Here is a 14113-nt window from a genome sequence, read left to right on the forward strand (position 1 = left end):
CACAACTTAACACTTTGGATCTCAAGTGTCAGAATGCCCCAGGCCCTCCGCCAACACTACCATGATTGACTGTTCAGAGACTGAATGAAGAACAGGACCATACAGGACTGAGTGAATTAATACCGAAAATCTTTCCGGAATCCTGGGTCAAGAGTATCTATTTGTTTGTCTTCACCAAAGTGGTGAAAAGGCCTCCCTCTTTGAGGAGCAGGTTGGCTGCTGCGTCACACTCGACGAGATCGCCTTCGGACAAGACTAAGACGAGGTCTGCATCTAGGATTTGAGAGACCCGGTGCTGGAAGGAAAGGAAAGGAAAGGAAAGGAAAGGGAAAGTAACAGAAAGGGAATGCCATGCAAAGAACAGGAAAGCTTAGAATAAATACAGACAGAGATCTTTATTGAGAGTAGAGGAGCATGTAAAGTAAATATGCCAGGACTGAAATCAGCATGGTGATCTATATAAGAACCCACTAAAGCAGTACTTATTCACTCCCACAATTACCTCCTTCCGTTTACCGGATGGGTATTATTGCCCCAAATACACGCCATAATGCCTCATTTATCAGGTTGTTCCAAATTCAGTGACAAAGAGAAGCCAGAACTCCCCATGAACACCTCCCTCGTTCTCTTATAATGGAAAAGGCACCCACCCAAGAGGGGCTGGAACTGAGTTCTGGTGCGTTCCAGCTGAAAAAAAGCCCTGTCACAGGTAATTCAAAGTGTTGGTGCTCACCTTTAAAGCCCTAAATGGCCTTGGCCCAGTATACCTGAAGAAGCGTCTCCACCCCTATCGTTCTGCCCGGACACGGAGGTCCAGCTCTGAGGGCCTTCTGGTGGTTCCCTCCCTGAGAGAAGCGAAGTTACAGGAAACCAGGCGGAGGGCCTACTCGATAGTGGCAGCCACTCTGTGGAACGCCCTCCCATCAGATGTCAAAGGAATAAACAACTTTCTGATGTTTAGAAGACATCTGAAGGCAGCCCTGTTTAGGGAAGTTTTAAATGACGGATGTTTTAATGTATTTTTAATCTCTTGTTGGAAGCTGCCCAGAGTGGCTGAGGAAACCCATTAGATGGACGGGGTATAAGTAATAAATCATTATCATCATCACACATGACTGTCTGCACCCAGGATCTGCCGTTTCCTAGATGGGAAAGGCCTCCTTGTGTGGATTTCGATCCCACTCAAAATTCTGGAGTAGTGTCAACTTGGGATTTCATCTAATACTGGCAGTGTTTGAATGTAACACAAAACCATGGTTAAGCACTACACGCATGAACTGGAAAAAGGCCCCAAAAGGACTTGGGCTCATATGCTTCTCCCTTCCCCTCCTCCTACATGGTTGGGTGAAGGATTCCCAATGCTTTCGATTTCACTTTCATAGCATCCTGTCTTGTCTTTATGTATGAAGCAGAAGTCATGGCTTACAACAAACCTTGGTTAGTGAAACAGGCCAGCTTCATAAACCATGGTTTGGAGTCAGCTTGCTTTTAAAAAAAATGACCAGAGTTTGTTTTAAACTACTATCTCTTGTTTGGACTTAGACACAAGCCAGGGTTTAGTTGTGCTTTCTGAGAAGCCTGGCTTGGCTTTACAGATGAAACAGAGATTGAAGAGGGGCAGGAGAGGTGAATGTAAGCCGATGGTGAGCTTCTTTTCCTTCTGCATATGGTGCTTCAGGACATTGTTCCCAGCAGACCAAGCTTATTATCCACTGAGGAAATGCGGAAAGGAGGTCCACTGTGGAACGGCATACTTACAGCTATCGTCACCACTGTGCGATCAGCGAAGGCAGTCATCACAACCTTCTGCAAAATGTTCTCCTAGCAAATGAGAGATGCAACAGTCACTTAATGACCACAGGAGTGGAGCTTTTCATATGACCCCACCTACAGAAGCTCCTGGGTCTGGGTCTTGCATGGCTTGTGGTTAAATATTGAGTAAAACTGTTTCATTCATTGCTACTACGAGCTGAATAAAGAGCATGAAATTCATACTCGACTCTGAGTATCTTTCAGTAAGGAACCCAGTGAGACAATGAAACAAGATCTTCTCCCTCCCCACATTTCCTAAAGCAACCATGTCCAACATCTCCCATTCAGGGGCTGGACTTTCCCTGACCAAGCTCTTTGGGGGATAGACCCTATTATTGCGTTATGAGGTCATCAGGCCAAAGCACCACTTCTGACCTGGAAGGCATTCTGTACAAAGTGGTGCTAAGACCTCCGCTGTAATGGTTCAGCACCTGACTCTTGAGCAAATTGGTCTGAGTTTTGCATATTGTTACGGAATGGTTCCATGATCTCCTACTACATGAACATGGAGGAACAAAAATGTGTCAGTTGTTTGTGGTAGTGCTGAGGTTGGGAACCTAAGGCGTGGGGATCAAATGTAGCCCTGCAAGCTTCTCTGCCTGGACCACAAAACGGTCCCCAGGCATGGTCCTCCTCCTCAGTGACACCCTCTTTCCTCAGGTCACACCCCTCACCCGTGATGCTCGGCACCCAACTTGAGTGTTTTTGCCTGGCTGCAATGTGTCCTTGAACAATGATCATGAATCTTGCTTGCCTGGACGGGAGATAGAGTGTGAATGCGAAGCTAGCCTGGTGTGTGAAGGTACAAGCTACATTTGCTTCTCTGCCCACGTTCCCCTCTGGCCCTGTCCACCTCTGGCATATGGCCCTCAAGAGCTGCTTGAGAAAAGAATGTAGTCCTCAAGGCGAAAAGGGTTCCCCACCCCTGATGTAAACCGAAGAAGTAAGTCCTCTGAATGGGTGGAACTAGGTGAATAGGATTGTCTTCTTCAGTCTTGGCTGAAGGTAAAAAAATAATAATTACATTCCTTGCTCTTCCTACTTTTGTCTAGTGCCATCCACAATTGACATGTTGGCTGCAGATGTCTGTCCACAAAGCAATGCAGCCCGTGGCCTGAAATTGGTTCCCTTTTTCTTAAGAAAAACGCAAACAGGAGGACAGTGGTTTACTCACCGTGGCCATATCGATGGATGCTGTGGCTTCATCCATGATGAGGATGCTGCTCTTGCGTACAAAGGCTCTAGCCAAGCAGAAGAGCTGCCGCTGGCCTACGCTGAAGTTCTCACCTCCTTCAGTTACTATAGCATCTGGATGGGAGCCCGAGGAGGCAATAATTAGAATTTCTACACCTGTCTCCAGCTGCCATTTATCACCAGGCAAGCCTCAAGGAGTTTTGGAGCAAGGCGCCATTGGTACACCATTGGTACATGAACTTCTGTCTCTCCATAATATCTGTCCTAAAGCACCAGGAACACAACCCTGGGGCCATTTTGGACTCACAGCTGTCCATTGAGGCGCAGGTTCATTCTGTACCCAGGACGGCTGTCTACCAGCTCCATCTGGTCCACCAGCTGAGACCCTACCTGCCCACAGACTGTCTTGCCAGAGTGGTGCATGCTCTGGTTATCTCCCGCTTGGACTACTGCAATGCGCTCTAGGTGGGGCAGATTTTTGAAAGTGTACACCCAAAAAAGTAACGTATGAATAGGACAACCAAAAGACTGCAGGCACATGGATCATGCAGAGGGGCAGGATTGGGTACACAGCCTTATCAAGTACACACCTGACCACAAACCCAGAGTTGTTGCCAACATAACTTGTGGAACGGCTCTCTGAAACATCAAGCAGCCAGATGATTCCATTGCAGGCTGGACTCTTGTTTTTAATTGCATGTGTTGATAGGGGCAAACTAGTATTGCATCTGCCCCCGATATACACACCTAGACCTCCTGGCAATGACTTGACCATGTTCTTCAACTGGGCAATCTCCAGAGCTTCCCAAAGCGTATCATCCGTACATTTGCACTCTGGATCCAAATTAAAGCTAAAGAAAGGGAAATGTAGAAATGCTCAGAGTCTGTTGCTGGATACATTGCCTAGTTAAATCCTGGCTGGACTGCTCATTCGTTCAGTGAGCACATGCTTATTCTGTTACATATCTATCCTGTTGTTCTTCCGTCATAGATCTGGATGTGTGATAATGTGGTTTCAGACCCAGATCTGCTTAGCTTCAGCAAAGTGGTGGCCTCATGTGACTTTAGACCGTATACTAGTGCCCCTTTTATTCGAATCTCCTCTTTCACATGGCACATTCTTCCCAGAGCGAGAGAATTAGCAGAGTGGGAGAGAAAGCAGGGAAGGACACAAGCAAACCTGAAGCCCAACATAAACATATCTAAAGCCATCAAACATTTCCACTCTTCCTCCTGCCCTATGCCAGTCTGGGAACATATATCAATGTGGAGAGTGTGACACAAGATCATTCATATTCTCCAACAAAATAAAATATAATAATAATAATAATAATTTATACCCCGCCCATCTGGCTGGGTTTCTCCAGCCACTCTGGGCAGCTTCCAACAGAATTTTAAAATACAATAACCTATTAAACATTAAAAGCTTCCCTAAAGAGGGCTGCCTTCAGATGTCTTCTAAAAATTTGGTAGTTGTTTTTCTCTTTGACATCTGGTGGGAGGGTGTTCCACAGGGCGGGTGCCACTACCGAGAAGGCCCTCTGCCTGGTTCCCTGTAACTTGGCTTCTTGCAGCGAGGGAACCGCCAGAAGGCCCTCAGCACTGGACCTCAGTGTCCGGGCAGAACGATGGGGGTGGAGACGCTCCTTCAGGTGTCCTGGACCTTCAGATATACTGGTTGTGAGAACCTGACTTTGGGACGTCCTCTCCCATCTCCACCAACAGCATTTAGGCAGACGTAAATATCTCCAAGTCCACCCCAACCAATGTTCCATCAGTCTGTCATAGTCTCTGAGAAAAGTGAGTCACAATAGGAGACTCAGAATCGTAGGCGAGTGCGTATGGGGAACACTTCCTGATTTAAGGACCCCAGTTCCAGTTAATAGGACTGGCCTGAAATAGATGGATAGCCTTTGCTTTCTCACTGAGCATCGCCACGTAGGGGAACCTTTGAGTATTAGGTATCCTGTTTCAGGACCTGTGTGGTATGTTCCACGCAATTCGGAACTGGTTTACAAGTGTGCTTTGCGCATGCCTGTTTGGTGGTCAAATCCACAAGTGAAAAGGTTCAAAAGCAACAGCTGCCCTAGCTGTGCTTGGGGAAGACTCAGTTGAGTCCCACCCAAAGATTGCGCCAACATTCTCTGAAATCCCCACTATGCAAAATTCTGGGTGCACAGCAACACCGCAGCTCACCAGCCAAGGGAACTGAAAGAGGAGGCATTTGGCTTACCGAATGGAACCACTGAATAATATGGGATCCTGCAGGATTATGGATAGCCTTGAGCGCAACATATCCAGGGGTATCTTTGAAATGTCGATCCCATCGATAACAATCTTGCCTGTTTGGAACAATAGAAAACACAACAAGTGAGGTGCTCAGTGATGTAAATAAAGCCTACAAAAAGGCAGAAAGGAACCTGGAAACAACCTCAAATGTCTGTTGAGTCAATAATAATAATAATAATAATAATAATAATAATAATAAATTTATTTATACCCCACCCATCTGGCTGAGTTTCCCCAGCCACTCTATGCTTTGGGGACAGAGGTCTAGGGTCCTACTCAGAGAAATGAGCGGGGGGAGTGGGCGATGCAGCAGGCTTGGTGTTATAATGTTTTGGAGCAATATACTTGATGTTAGAATTCCTGCTCCATGATTGCAGTCATGGGGTTTTTGTCTATCACATGATGGTATATGTTTTGATTCCACAAAGTGGGAAGTGACGGAGACAGGATGTTTGTGTTACTGTGTTCCGTGAAGTGGGACTATTGTCCTTTGTTCTTTCTCTTTGCTGTCTGATGCTAGAGAGGGGGGGAGCCATGTTGCAGTACTCCGTGTGTGTTTATATGTAAATAAAGTAGATTAGCCAAAATGCTGAGTTGCTAGGGTCTGTTACGCTTGATGCGCAAACTCTGCGGATCCCTAAGTATGCCGGTGTCGGTTGGCATTGGTCGCTGTGATGTTCAGGCAGAAGAAAGCTTTTGAAGCTCTCAAACGATCGTCCAGGAGGGAGAGAACATGCCAGTTGGGCATGTGTCTCTGCCAGGGTCCTACTCAAGTGCAGGCTGAACTCCTGGCACTTGGCCACTAAAGTTATCTTGGGCTAGTTACTGCACCTGCATGGCCTCATCTTCTGTTCTGTCTCAGGCTATACAGTAGCCTTTCCCCAAACCGGTGCTCTCCATACATTTTGGACTACAACTCGCTTCACCCCCGACCGTTTGGCATGCTAGTTGGGGCTCATGGGAGTTGGAGTCCAAAGCATTTGGAGAGACAGCAAGCTAGGAAAGAGTCAGCTCTAGAGTGAGGGGGTGTTGGTAGCTGGGCTTTACCAAGGCAGAACGCAGATCTTTCCTGATGCTGCTGCTTCATAGATTCATCACTCTCCAGTTCAAACACAATGCTTATTCTCATCTGTCACTCCCAGCTACACATCCTGGGAACTGCATACACTTTCATCTCCATTCCTTCTGTCCTTTCTGATGTAAGTGCAATAGTTTGAACCCCAAGCCCAAATGACAGGTGTATAAGAGTGGTTGAAATATAAAGCAGCAATTGATTAATTAGCCAGTAATAGAGGTGGCGCTGTGGGTTAACCACTGAGCCTAGGACTTGCCGATCAGAAGGTCGGCGGTTCAAATCCATGCAACGAGGTGAGCTCCTGTAGCTCAGTCCCTGCTCCTGTCCACCTAGCAGTTCGAAAACATGTTGAAGTGCAAGTAGATAAATAGGTGCCACTCCGGCGGGAAGATAAACGGCGTTACCGTGGGCTGCTCTGGTTCGCCAGAAGCGGCTTAGTCATGCTGGCCACATGACCTGGAAGCTGTACTTCAGCTTCCTCAGCCAATAAAGCGAGATGAGGGCTGCAACCCCAGAGTCGGTCACGACTGGACCTAATGGTCAGGGGTCCCTTTACCTTTACCTTAGGGGCACTTAATAGGAGGAGGAAGCGGCAAACATGTTGGCTGGGAACGTGCTGAGAATCAACAACGCTGAATACCACAAGGCACTGAAGTAGCCCAAATGTATTTCGTTGCTTGCACTTGAAAGAGTGTGCTTTTTAGAGTCATAATATCATGACTCATGAGCCTGCAATACAAGGTCTTTTCTGATCAGCTAGCTTGCTTCTTAAATCTTAAGCTAGGCTCTGCTAGACCAAACACAGCTATCCATCAGCCCTAAATGAACATACCGGTGTGGGGGGTGGCCCTAAGGAAGAGCAGCAAAATGTGTGGGTCACTTCTGGATCCAGATTCCTGGTCAGCCTACAGAGGCACCTACCCTTTACTGATCCGATCCAGCCTGACGGAGAATTATTGACTGACCCTCGCTCCTTTGCTCCCTCCCCCCGCTTTCTCCCATTCTCTTTTGTTCTTCCCATAAAGGAAATATTTTGATTCCGTGGTGCATGATTAACGATGCTACTGAAGGGATAATTTACGACGTGCTGGACATGGGGGCAGAGAAAAAGCAGCACCTAATGTAGCTGTCACTACGGGAGGCTGATCTAACTCAGCCGTGAAATAGGATATGGCCCTTTTGTGTTTTGGCTCTTCCTTTTAGAAGATTGGCTGCATAAGCCTTTAGCTGCAAGGAGAGGAGAGAATAGCTTGGAACAAATGCTTAGTGGCAGTGTTATGTACTAACCCTGGAACCTAGAACAATAGGCAGGTAAAAGTAAAGGTAAAGGGACCCCTGACCATTAGGTCCAGTCGTGGCCGACTCTGGGGTTGCGGCGCTCATCTTGCTTTATTGGCCGAGGGAGCCGGCGTACAGCTTCCGGGTCATGTGGCCAGCATGACCAAGCCGCTCTGGTGAACCAGAGCAGCGCATGGAAACTCTGTTTACCTTCCCACCAGAGTGGTACCTATTTATCTACTTGCACTTTGACGCGCTTTCGAACTGCTAGGTTGGCAGGAGCAGGGAGCGAGCAACAGGAGCTCACCCCGTCGCAGGGATTCGAACCGCCAACCTTCTGATTGGCAAGTCCTAGGCTCTGTGGTTTAACCCACAGCGATCCTAGAGTGCAACAACTGATTGGCTTGCAGGAGAAGACCAATCAGGTTCCAGGAAGAAGTTAATCAGCCTATTAGGCTGGTAGGGTCGTAGAATGCAACAACTGATTGGCCAGCAGGAAAAGACCAATCAGGGTCCAGGAGGGAAGCAGAATCAGCCAATCAGACGGGACTCATTGTGTAAATAATGTATATAAAAGCCTGAGGTTTGGGGTGCAATTCCATCACTGTTTTACAAGCTGCAATAAAGAGCATGAAATTACTACAGGACTCAGAGTATATTTCAGGCAGTAAAGGTGAGGCATTAAAATGGGCTAGGTGGCACTATGGGTTAAACCACAGAGCCTAGGACTTGCCGATCAGAAGGTCGGCAGTTCAAATCCCCGTGACGGGGTGAGCTCCCATTGCTCGCTCCCTGCTCCTGCCAACCTAGCAGTTCAAAAGCACGTTAAAGAGCAAGTAGATAAATAGGTACAGCTCCAGCAGGAAGGTAAACGGCATTTCCGTGCGCTGCTCTGGTTCGCCAGAAGCTGCTTTGTCATGCTGGCCACATGACCCAGAAGCTGTATTCCGGCTCCCTCGGCCAATAAAGCAAGATGAGCGCCGCAAGCCCAGAGTCGGTCACGACTGGACCTAATGGTCAGGTTACCTTTACCTTTACCCGAGCTCCTCCGGATGTTGCTAGATTGCAGCTTCCTTCATCCCTAGCTATTGGTCATGCTGGCTGGGGCTGACGGGAGTTAAGAGTCCAATAACATCTAGAGTTCTCTCCCCCCCCCCCCAAGCAGGTTTCCTGCCCTTGGAATAGGCAGGGAGTGATACTGGATTCCCACCCAGGTGATATTTCCTAAGGCAGGAAACTGGTTTATCAAGTCCCTGGTGGGACACGATTAGGGGAGCGGGGAGGAAATTCAGTCTGTATCACATATTAATGCAATTCTGTCTAATTCACACTTCCCCGAACTGTGCACAAAGGGAAACGCAGCTATCCATCAAAAATCCACACTTCCTCAAATTTTGTGATACAGTTCTCCAACAGAAGAAAACATATAGACAAGTGCACCTGTTAGGTGGAACTGCACTTATGAGTGAAAAGAGCATTCAAAAATGTGTTGTATCAGAGGAAATTGCTTGAAAAAATATGACTGGCAGCCAATGAAGTGGCGTTCAGAGTAGACCAACTGTAAGGTAAAGGTACCCCTGCCCGTACGGGCCAGTCTTGACAGACTCTAGGGTTGTGCGCTCATCTCACTCTAGAGGCCGGGAGCCAGCGCTGTCCGCAGACACTTCTGGGTCACGTGGCCAGCGTGACAAAGCTGCTCCGGCGAACCAGCACCAGAGCAGCACACAGAAATGCCGTTTACCTTCCCGCTAGTAAGCAGTCCCTATTTTTCTACTTGCACCCGGGGGTGCTTTCGAACTGCTAAGTTGGCAGGCGCTGGGACTGAGCAACGGGAGCGCACCCTGCTGCGGGGATTTGAACCGCCGACCATGCGATCGGCAAATCCTAGGCGCTGAGGTTTTACCCACAGCGCCACCCGCGTCCGACCAACTGTAATCAATAGAATTAAGACACTTAATGTTAGTGGTCTGTGTTTGCCTGAGCTTGAGTCTGGAATAAGGAGTCTGAGCCCCTGTGCTCTGATTTGATACATGATATCCAGTCGCAGAACATTTCAGGATTTGGGCCTCTGCCATTGGCCCTTAAACTCAGAGTCATGATTCGCAGCTTGGAACTTTAGACAGCCAATCACGTTGGGAGTGGGAGTGGCCCAGGCCTTCAGAATTGTATATAAGCTGTTGCTTTGCCCCTGTTGTCCAGTTCTGTTAGTTCAATAAAGGTTCTTACTGTTATCACTGTGTCTTTTGCTTCATGGGAACCCACCTAGATTTCACTTAAGTTCCTTGATTACAATGGATGTACTCTGTGGATGACTAAAACTGACCTCACCTATGTATATTAAAAGAAATGTGCAGACAAATTTTTGCGAGGGCTCTGAGAAGATGTGTCGCAAACTGATGTGGAAATGTGGCAAATTGGAACTGAGGATTGGGGTAAAAAATGAGAACTTGAGAGAAGCTGAGCTATTTGTCCATCCCTAACCACGTCAAAGTGCAAGTAGATAAATAGGTACCGCTCCGGCGGGAAGGTAAACAGCGTTTCCGTGCACTGCTCTGGTTCTCCAGAAGCAGCTTAGTCATGCTGGCCACATGACCCGGAAGCTGTATGCCGGCTCCCTCGGCCAATAAAGTGAAATGAGCGCCGCAACCCCAGAGTCAGCCATGACTGGACCTAATGGTCAGGGATCCCTTTACTTTTAACTATGGTCCACTGCAGGGGACTGGACTAGATGATCCTCAGGATCCCTTCCAACTCTACAGTTCTATGGCTCTATGGCTGCTTAGTTGCATTTGGTTTGATAATTCACAGGTGGCACAAACAATATTAAGAAGTGACCAGGTACTCACCATCAAATATATCTACCATTCTGAAGAAGGCCAGGGACAATGATGATTTTCCGCTGCCAGTGCGACCGCAAATCCCAACCTGAAAGAGAAGGTTTGTTGTGGCTTTTCTTGAGCATCGCTGGAGGGTTGGGGGAGGAGACCACAGCGAGCAAATCCACACAACCATCCCCCCAAAAGTCCATGATGTTTTTTCTTTAACTTCCAGAGATGGAGAAACACTTCATGCACGTTGAGTTTTAAGGTGAGCTTTGGCAGTGGAGCGGTTGTGGACACTCGGCAAGAGACAGATACAGGGTAGTGTTAAATTAAATTAATTAAAGTTCCATCAAAGTTTGGAAGGTAATCCAGATTTTTCAAGACTTGTTTGAACTGAATGAATTATGAACCACACTTGGCCAGTATGCAGCAATAGTTCAAGTTAAATATATTCCTATTCAAGAAAGGAATTGGTTACTTGGATTTAGTTCCTTGAGATAGCTACCGGTAGGGTTTGGGCCTATTTAAAATTGGCATATATATATATATATATATATATATATATATATATATATATCTCACATCTGTGATAATGGTCATCCTTCATTAACTTTATGGTAGAGAGAGTATAATTATTTAAGTCTGAATACTGTAAACTGCCCTGAGATCCTTGGATGAAAGGTGGTATAAAATTTTAATAAATATATAAATTTATGAAACCTTCTGGCCTGGTTTGATGTAAGCTTTGACGTGCTTGAGAACAGGCTTCAGGTTGTTTTCATATCGGACGCACAGATTTTCAATCTTGATTTCCCCTTCTTGCGGCCAGTCTTTGGGGACCTGAGAAACATCTGGAAAATGAATGAAGTCGTTGACCGTCAGTGCTTGGAAGCCTTATCTATGCGATCAGTTAGCATGCAAGCGCAATATTGTTTTGCTCTCTGGCTCATATGCATGTACAAGATAAAGACATTCATCTAAGTGAAAGATGAGCAAAATATACAACCAAAGAGCCCCCAACTGGATTAGAGGCTCTTGACTCCGTTATGCTTCATCTTAAGATAGAACAGCAGTGTAAAGACTGTATACATTGGGTGATATCCAAGTCATAGTCAAAGAAAACCAACTAAAATCAATAGGCTTCATTTCAGCAGGTCTACCATGATGCTGATTTAGAATCATAGAACTGTAGAGGTGGAAGAGGCCCAGGGGTCATCTGGTCCAACCCCTGCAATGCAGGAATCTCAACTAAAGCATCCATGACAGATGGCCATCCAACCTCTGCTTAAAGACTTCTATGGAAGGAGAGTCCATAACCTCCCCGGGGAGACCATTCCACTGTCGAATAGCTCTTACTGTCAGAAAGTTCTGATGTTTAGTCAGAATCTCCTTTCTTGTAACTTGAAGCCATTAGTTTGGGTCCTACCATCTGGGGCAGGAGAAAGCCACTTCCGCCCTTCGGAGGAGGTGGAGTTGCAGGCGTCACACATGATTGGGGGGATTCCTGGCCGCATCACCTCCTGGCCAGCCAATCGGCTGGCTCTGGGGGCATGGCCTGCCCTATTTATAGCAGAACGCGGCTGGAGATCTCCCTCTTTGCCAGCTGTTCCTGGTATAGTTCTGTAGATGGAAGAGGGGAGGTAGCGCCATCACCTACCCCGCATATTGAAGGGTAGTCCGATAAAGGATTCCAGGGGGCGTGGCCATGTCTGAAGCCTGGGGAGGTGAGGGCCTAAGGCATGCCCCCTATCGGTGACCCTGGGGGAGTTCCTAGTTGATGTGCATCAGCAAGACTCCCCCTACTGGTGGTTAACCCTTCTCAGACTTCAAGCAGACAGGCTGAAGTCGGATATAGTTGGTTAGGACCAATGCCTAAGCCAATACCGCTCATCACCTGTAACCAATAAAGTTGTGGCCTTATTTAGTCCGTTAACCTTAATAATTGTGTCACGTGTCATTATTTCCACTGAGGAGGCAGGAACTCACCACGCAAAACAAGCTTGCTCCATATTTCATGTGACAGCCCTTGAGATATCTGAAGATGGCTATCATATCTCCTATCAGTCTCCTCTTTTCCAGTCTAAACATACCAAGCTCCCTCAACCGTTCCTCATAAAGCTTGATTTCCAGACCCTGGGTCATCTTGGTTGCCCTCCTCTGCACACGTTCCAGCTTGTCAATATCCTTAGTTGAGTATCACTTACTTATGAGTAAATCAAGGAATGGGACCACACCGACTGTTCCACCTTCTGAGCATAACTTTTGAAAGAGCCTACAAATGTAGGAAAGAACTGGAAAAGAGTTGGCAATCAAGTCAGGTTCCCGATTGCACAAACAGAACCAGTTCACACAGCTTTTACAGATGTGTGCTCTTTCAGAAGTTATAGTGACTGTATCTATGGGGCAGAAGTGAGGTCAGCAGGCATGAAGAACAGGACCGTAAGCATTTTGACATACCCATGGTGCCTTCGTAGTTCTCTGACTCCATGTTGAGAAAACTGTTCACTTTCTTTACCGCACTCATTTGTACTTCTAAGTCGGCCAGGTTTCTCACCACCCAGTTCAAATAATTGGTGATCTGAAATGATACAATAGGATAATTTCACGGGATGGAAACGGGCCGCTAGTAGTACAATGTGATGGAGTGAGGCTTCATTCATCCATGCATCATTTTCGAAAGTCCGAACAGTGCTGACAGAGTCGCCGTTTTAAAATGGTAGCCGGATAAGCAGAACCAATGATTGTGTAGATTTATACCATTGGGTGATGTCTCCATTGAGTGATGCCTCCATCTCTACCATTGGGTAGAGACATCACCTTGCCAACAAAGGTCTGTATAGCTATGGTTTTCCCAGTAGTGATGTATGGAAGTGAGAGCTGGACCATAAAGAAGGCTGATCGCTGAAGAATTGATGCTTTTGAATTCTGGTGCTGGAGGAGACTCTTGAGAGTCCCATGGACTGCAAGAAGATCAAACCTATCCATTCTGAAGGAAATCAGCCCTGAGTGCTCACTGGAAGGACAGATCGTGAAGCTGAGGCTCCAATACTTTGGGCCACCTCATGAGAAGAGAAGAATCCATAGAAAAGACCCTGATGTTGGGAAAGATGGAGGGCACAAGGAGAAGGGGACGACAGAGGACGAGATGGTTGGACAGTGTTCTCGAAGCTACCAGCATGAGTTTGACCAAACTGTGGGAGGGAGTGGAAGGCAGGAGTGCCTGGCGTGCTCTGGTCCATGGGGTCATGAAGAGTCAGGCACGACTAAACAACAACAGCAACATACCATTGGGTTTACGCTGACTATTTTTACTAGTTTAATTTGTGTACTGCGGTTCCTCCTAAAGGATATATCCAAATGCTTAAACAATACAATTCAAAACAAAAATTGAAAACCTATTAAAAGCATGTAAAAACAATTAAAAACCATGTATTTTATTCTGTGAACCGCCCTGAGATCTTGTGGTGAAGGACAGTAGATAAATGTAATAAGAAATAATAGCATAGAAACATTTAAAAGTATAACCTCGTAGCACCCTGTGTACAGTGGCTTGATTCAGGTGTCACCAACGGCCATTCACAAGCTGTCTGAGCACCATCTCCAGCATCAAGTGGAACAGAGTCTGCTGCTGCTCCTGGCTCTT

The 14113-nt window shown here is 46.8% G+C and overlaps 1 protein-coding gene across 17 annotated transcripts in view; it reads right to left on the reverse strand.

Annotated features, from left to right (window-relative positions):
• ABCC9 (ATP binding cassette subfamily C member 9) overlaps positions 1-14113 on the reverse strand; it is an 88251-nt gene that overhangs the window by 3096 nt on the left and 71042 nt on the right. For 8 of the 17 annotated variants that reach the window (XM_083699837.1, XM_083699835.1, XM_083699833.1 and 5 more), the window contains 8 exons: positions 12928-13048; positions 11191-11321; positions 10495-10573; positions 5240-5348; positions 3754-3857; positions 2987-3120; positions 1759-1821; positions 124-295 (listed from right to left, as the gene is read on the reverse strand). In XM_083699837.1, the coding sequence (XP_083555963.1) occupies positions 158-295; positions 1759-1821; positions 2987-3120; positions 3754-3857; positions 5240-5348; positions 10495-10573; positions 11191-11321; positions 12928-13048 (879 nt within the window). In that variant the 3' untranslated portion in view covers positions 124-157. Of the gene's footprint in view, positions 1-11; positions 296-1758; positions 1822-2986; positions 3121-3753; positions 3858-5239; positions 5349-10494; positions 10574-11190; positions 11322-12927; positions 13049-14113 lie in introns of all 17 variants that reach the window. The other 9 variants (XM_083699845.1, XM_083699846.1, XM_083699838.1 and 6 more) reach the window with 3 other exon arrangements.

This window comes from Podarcis gaigeae (genome assembly GCF_964106915.1).
Source record: "Podarcis gaigeae genome assembly, chromosome: 10".
Taxonomy (NCBI): Eukaryota; Metazoa; Chordata; class Lepidosauria; order Squamata; family Lacertidae; genus Podarcis; species Podarcis gaigeae.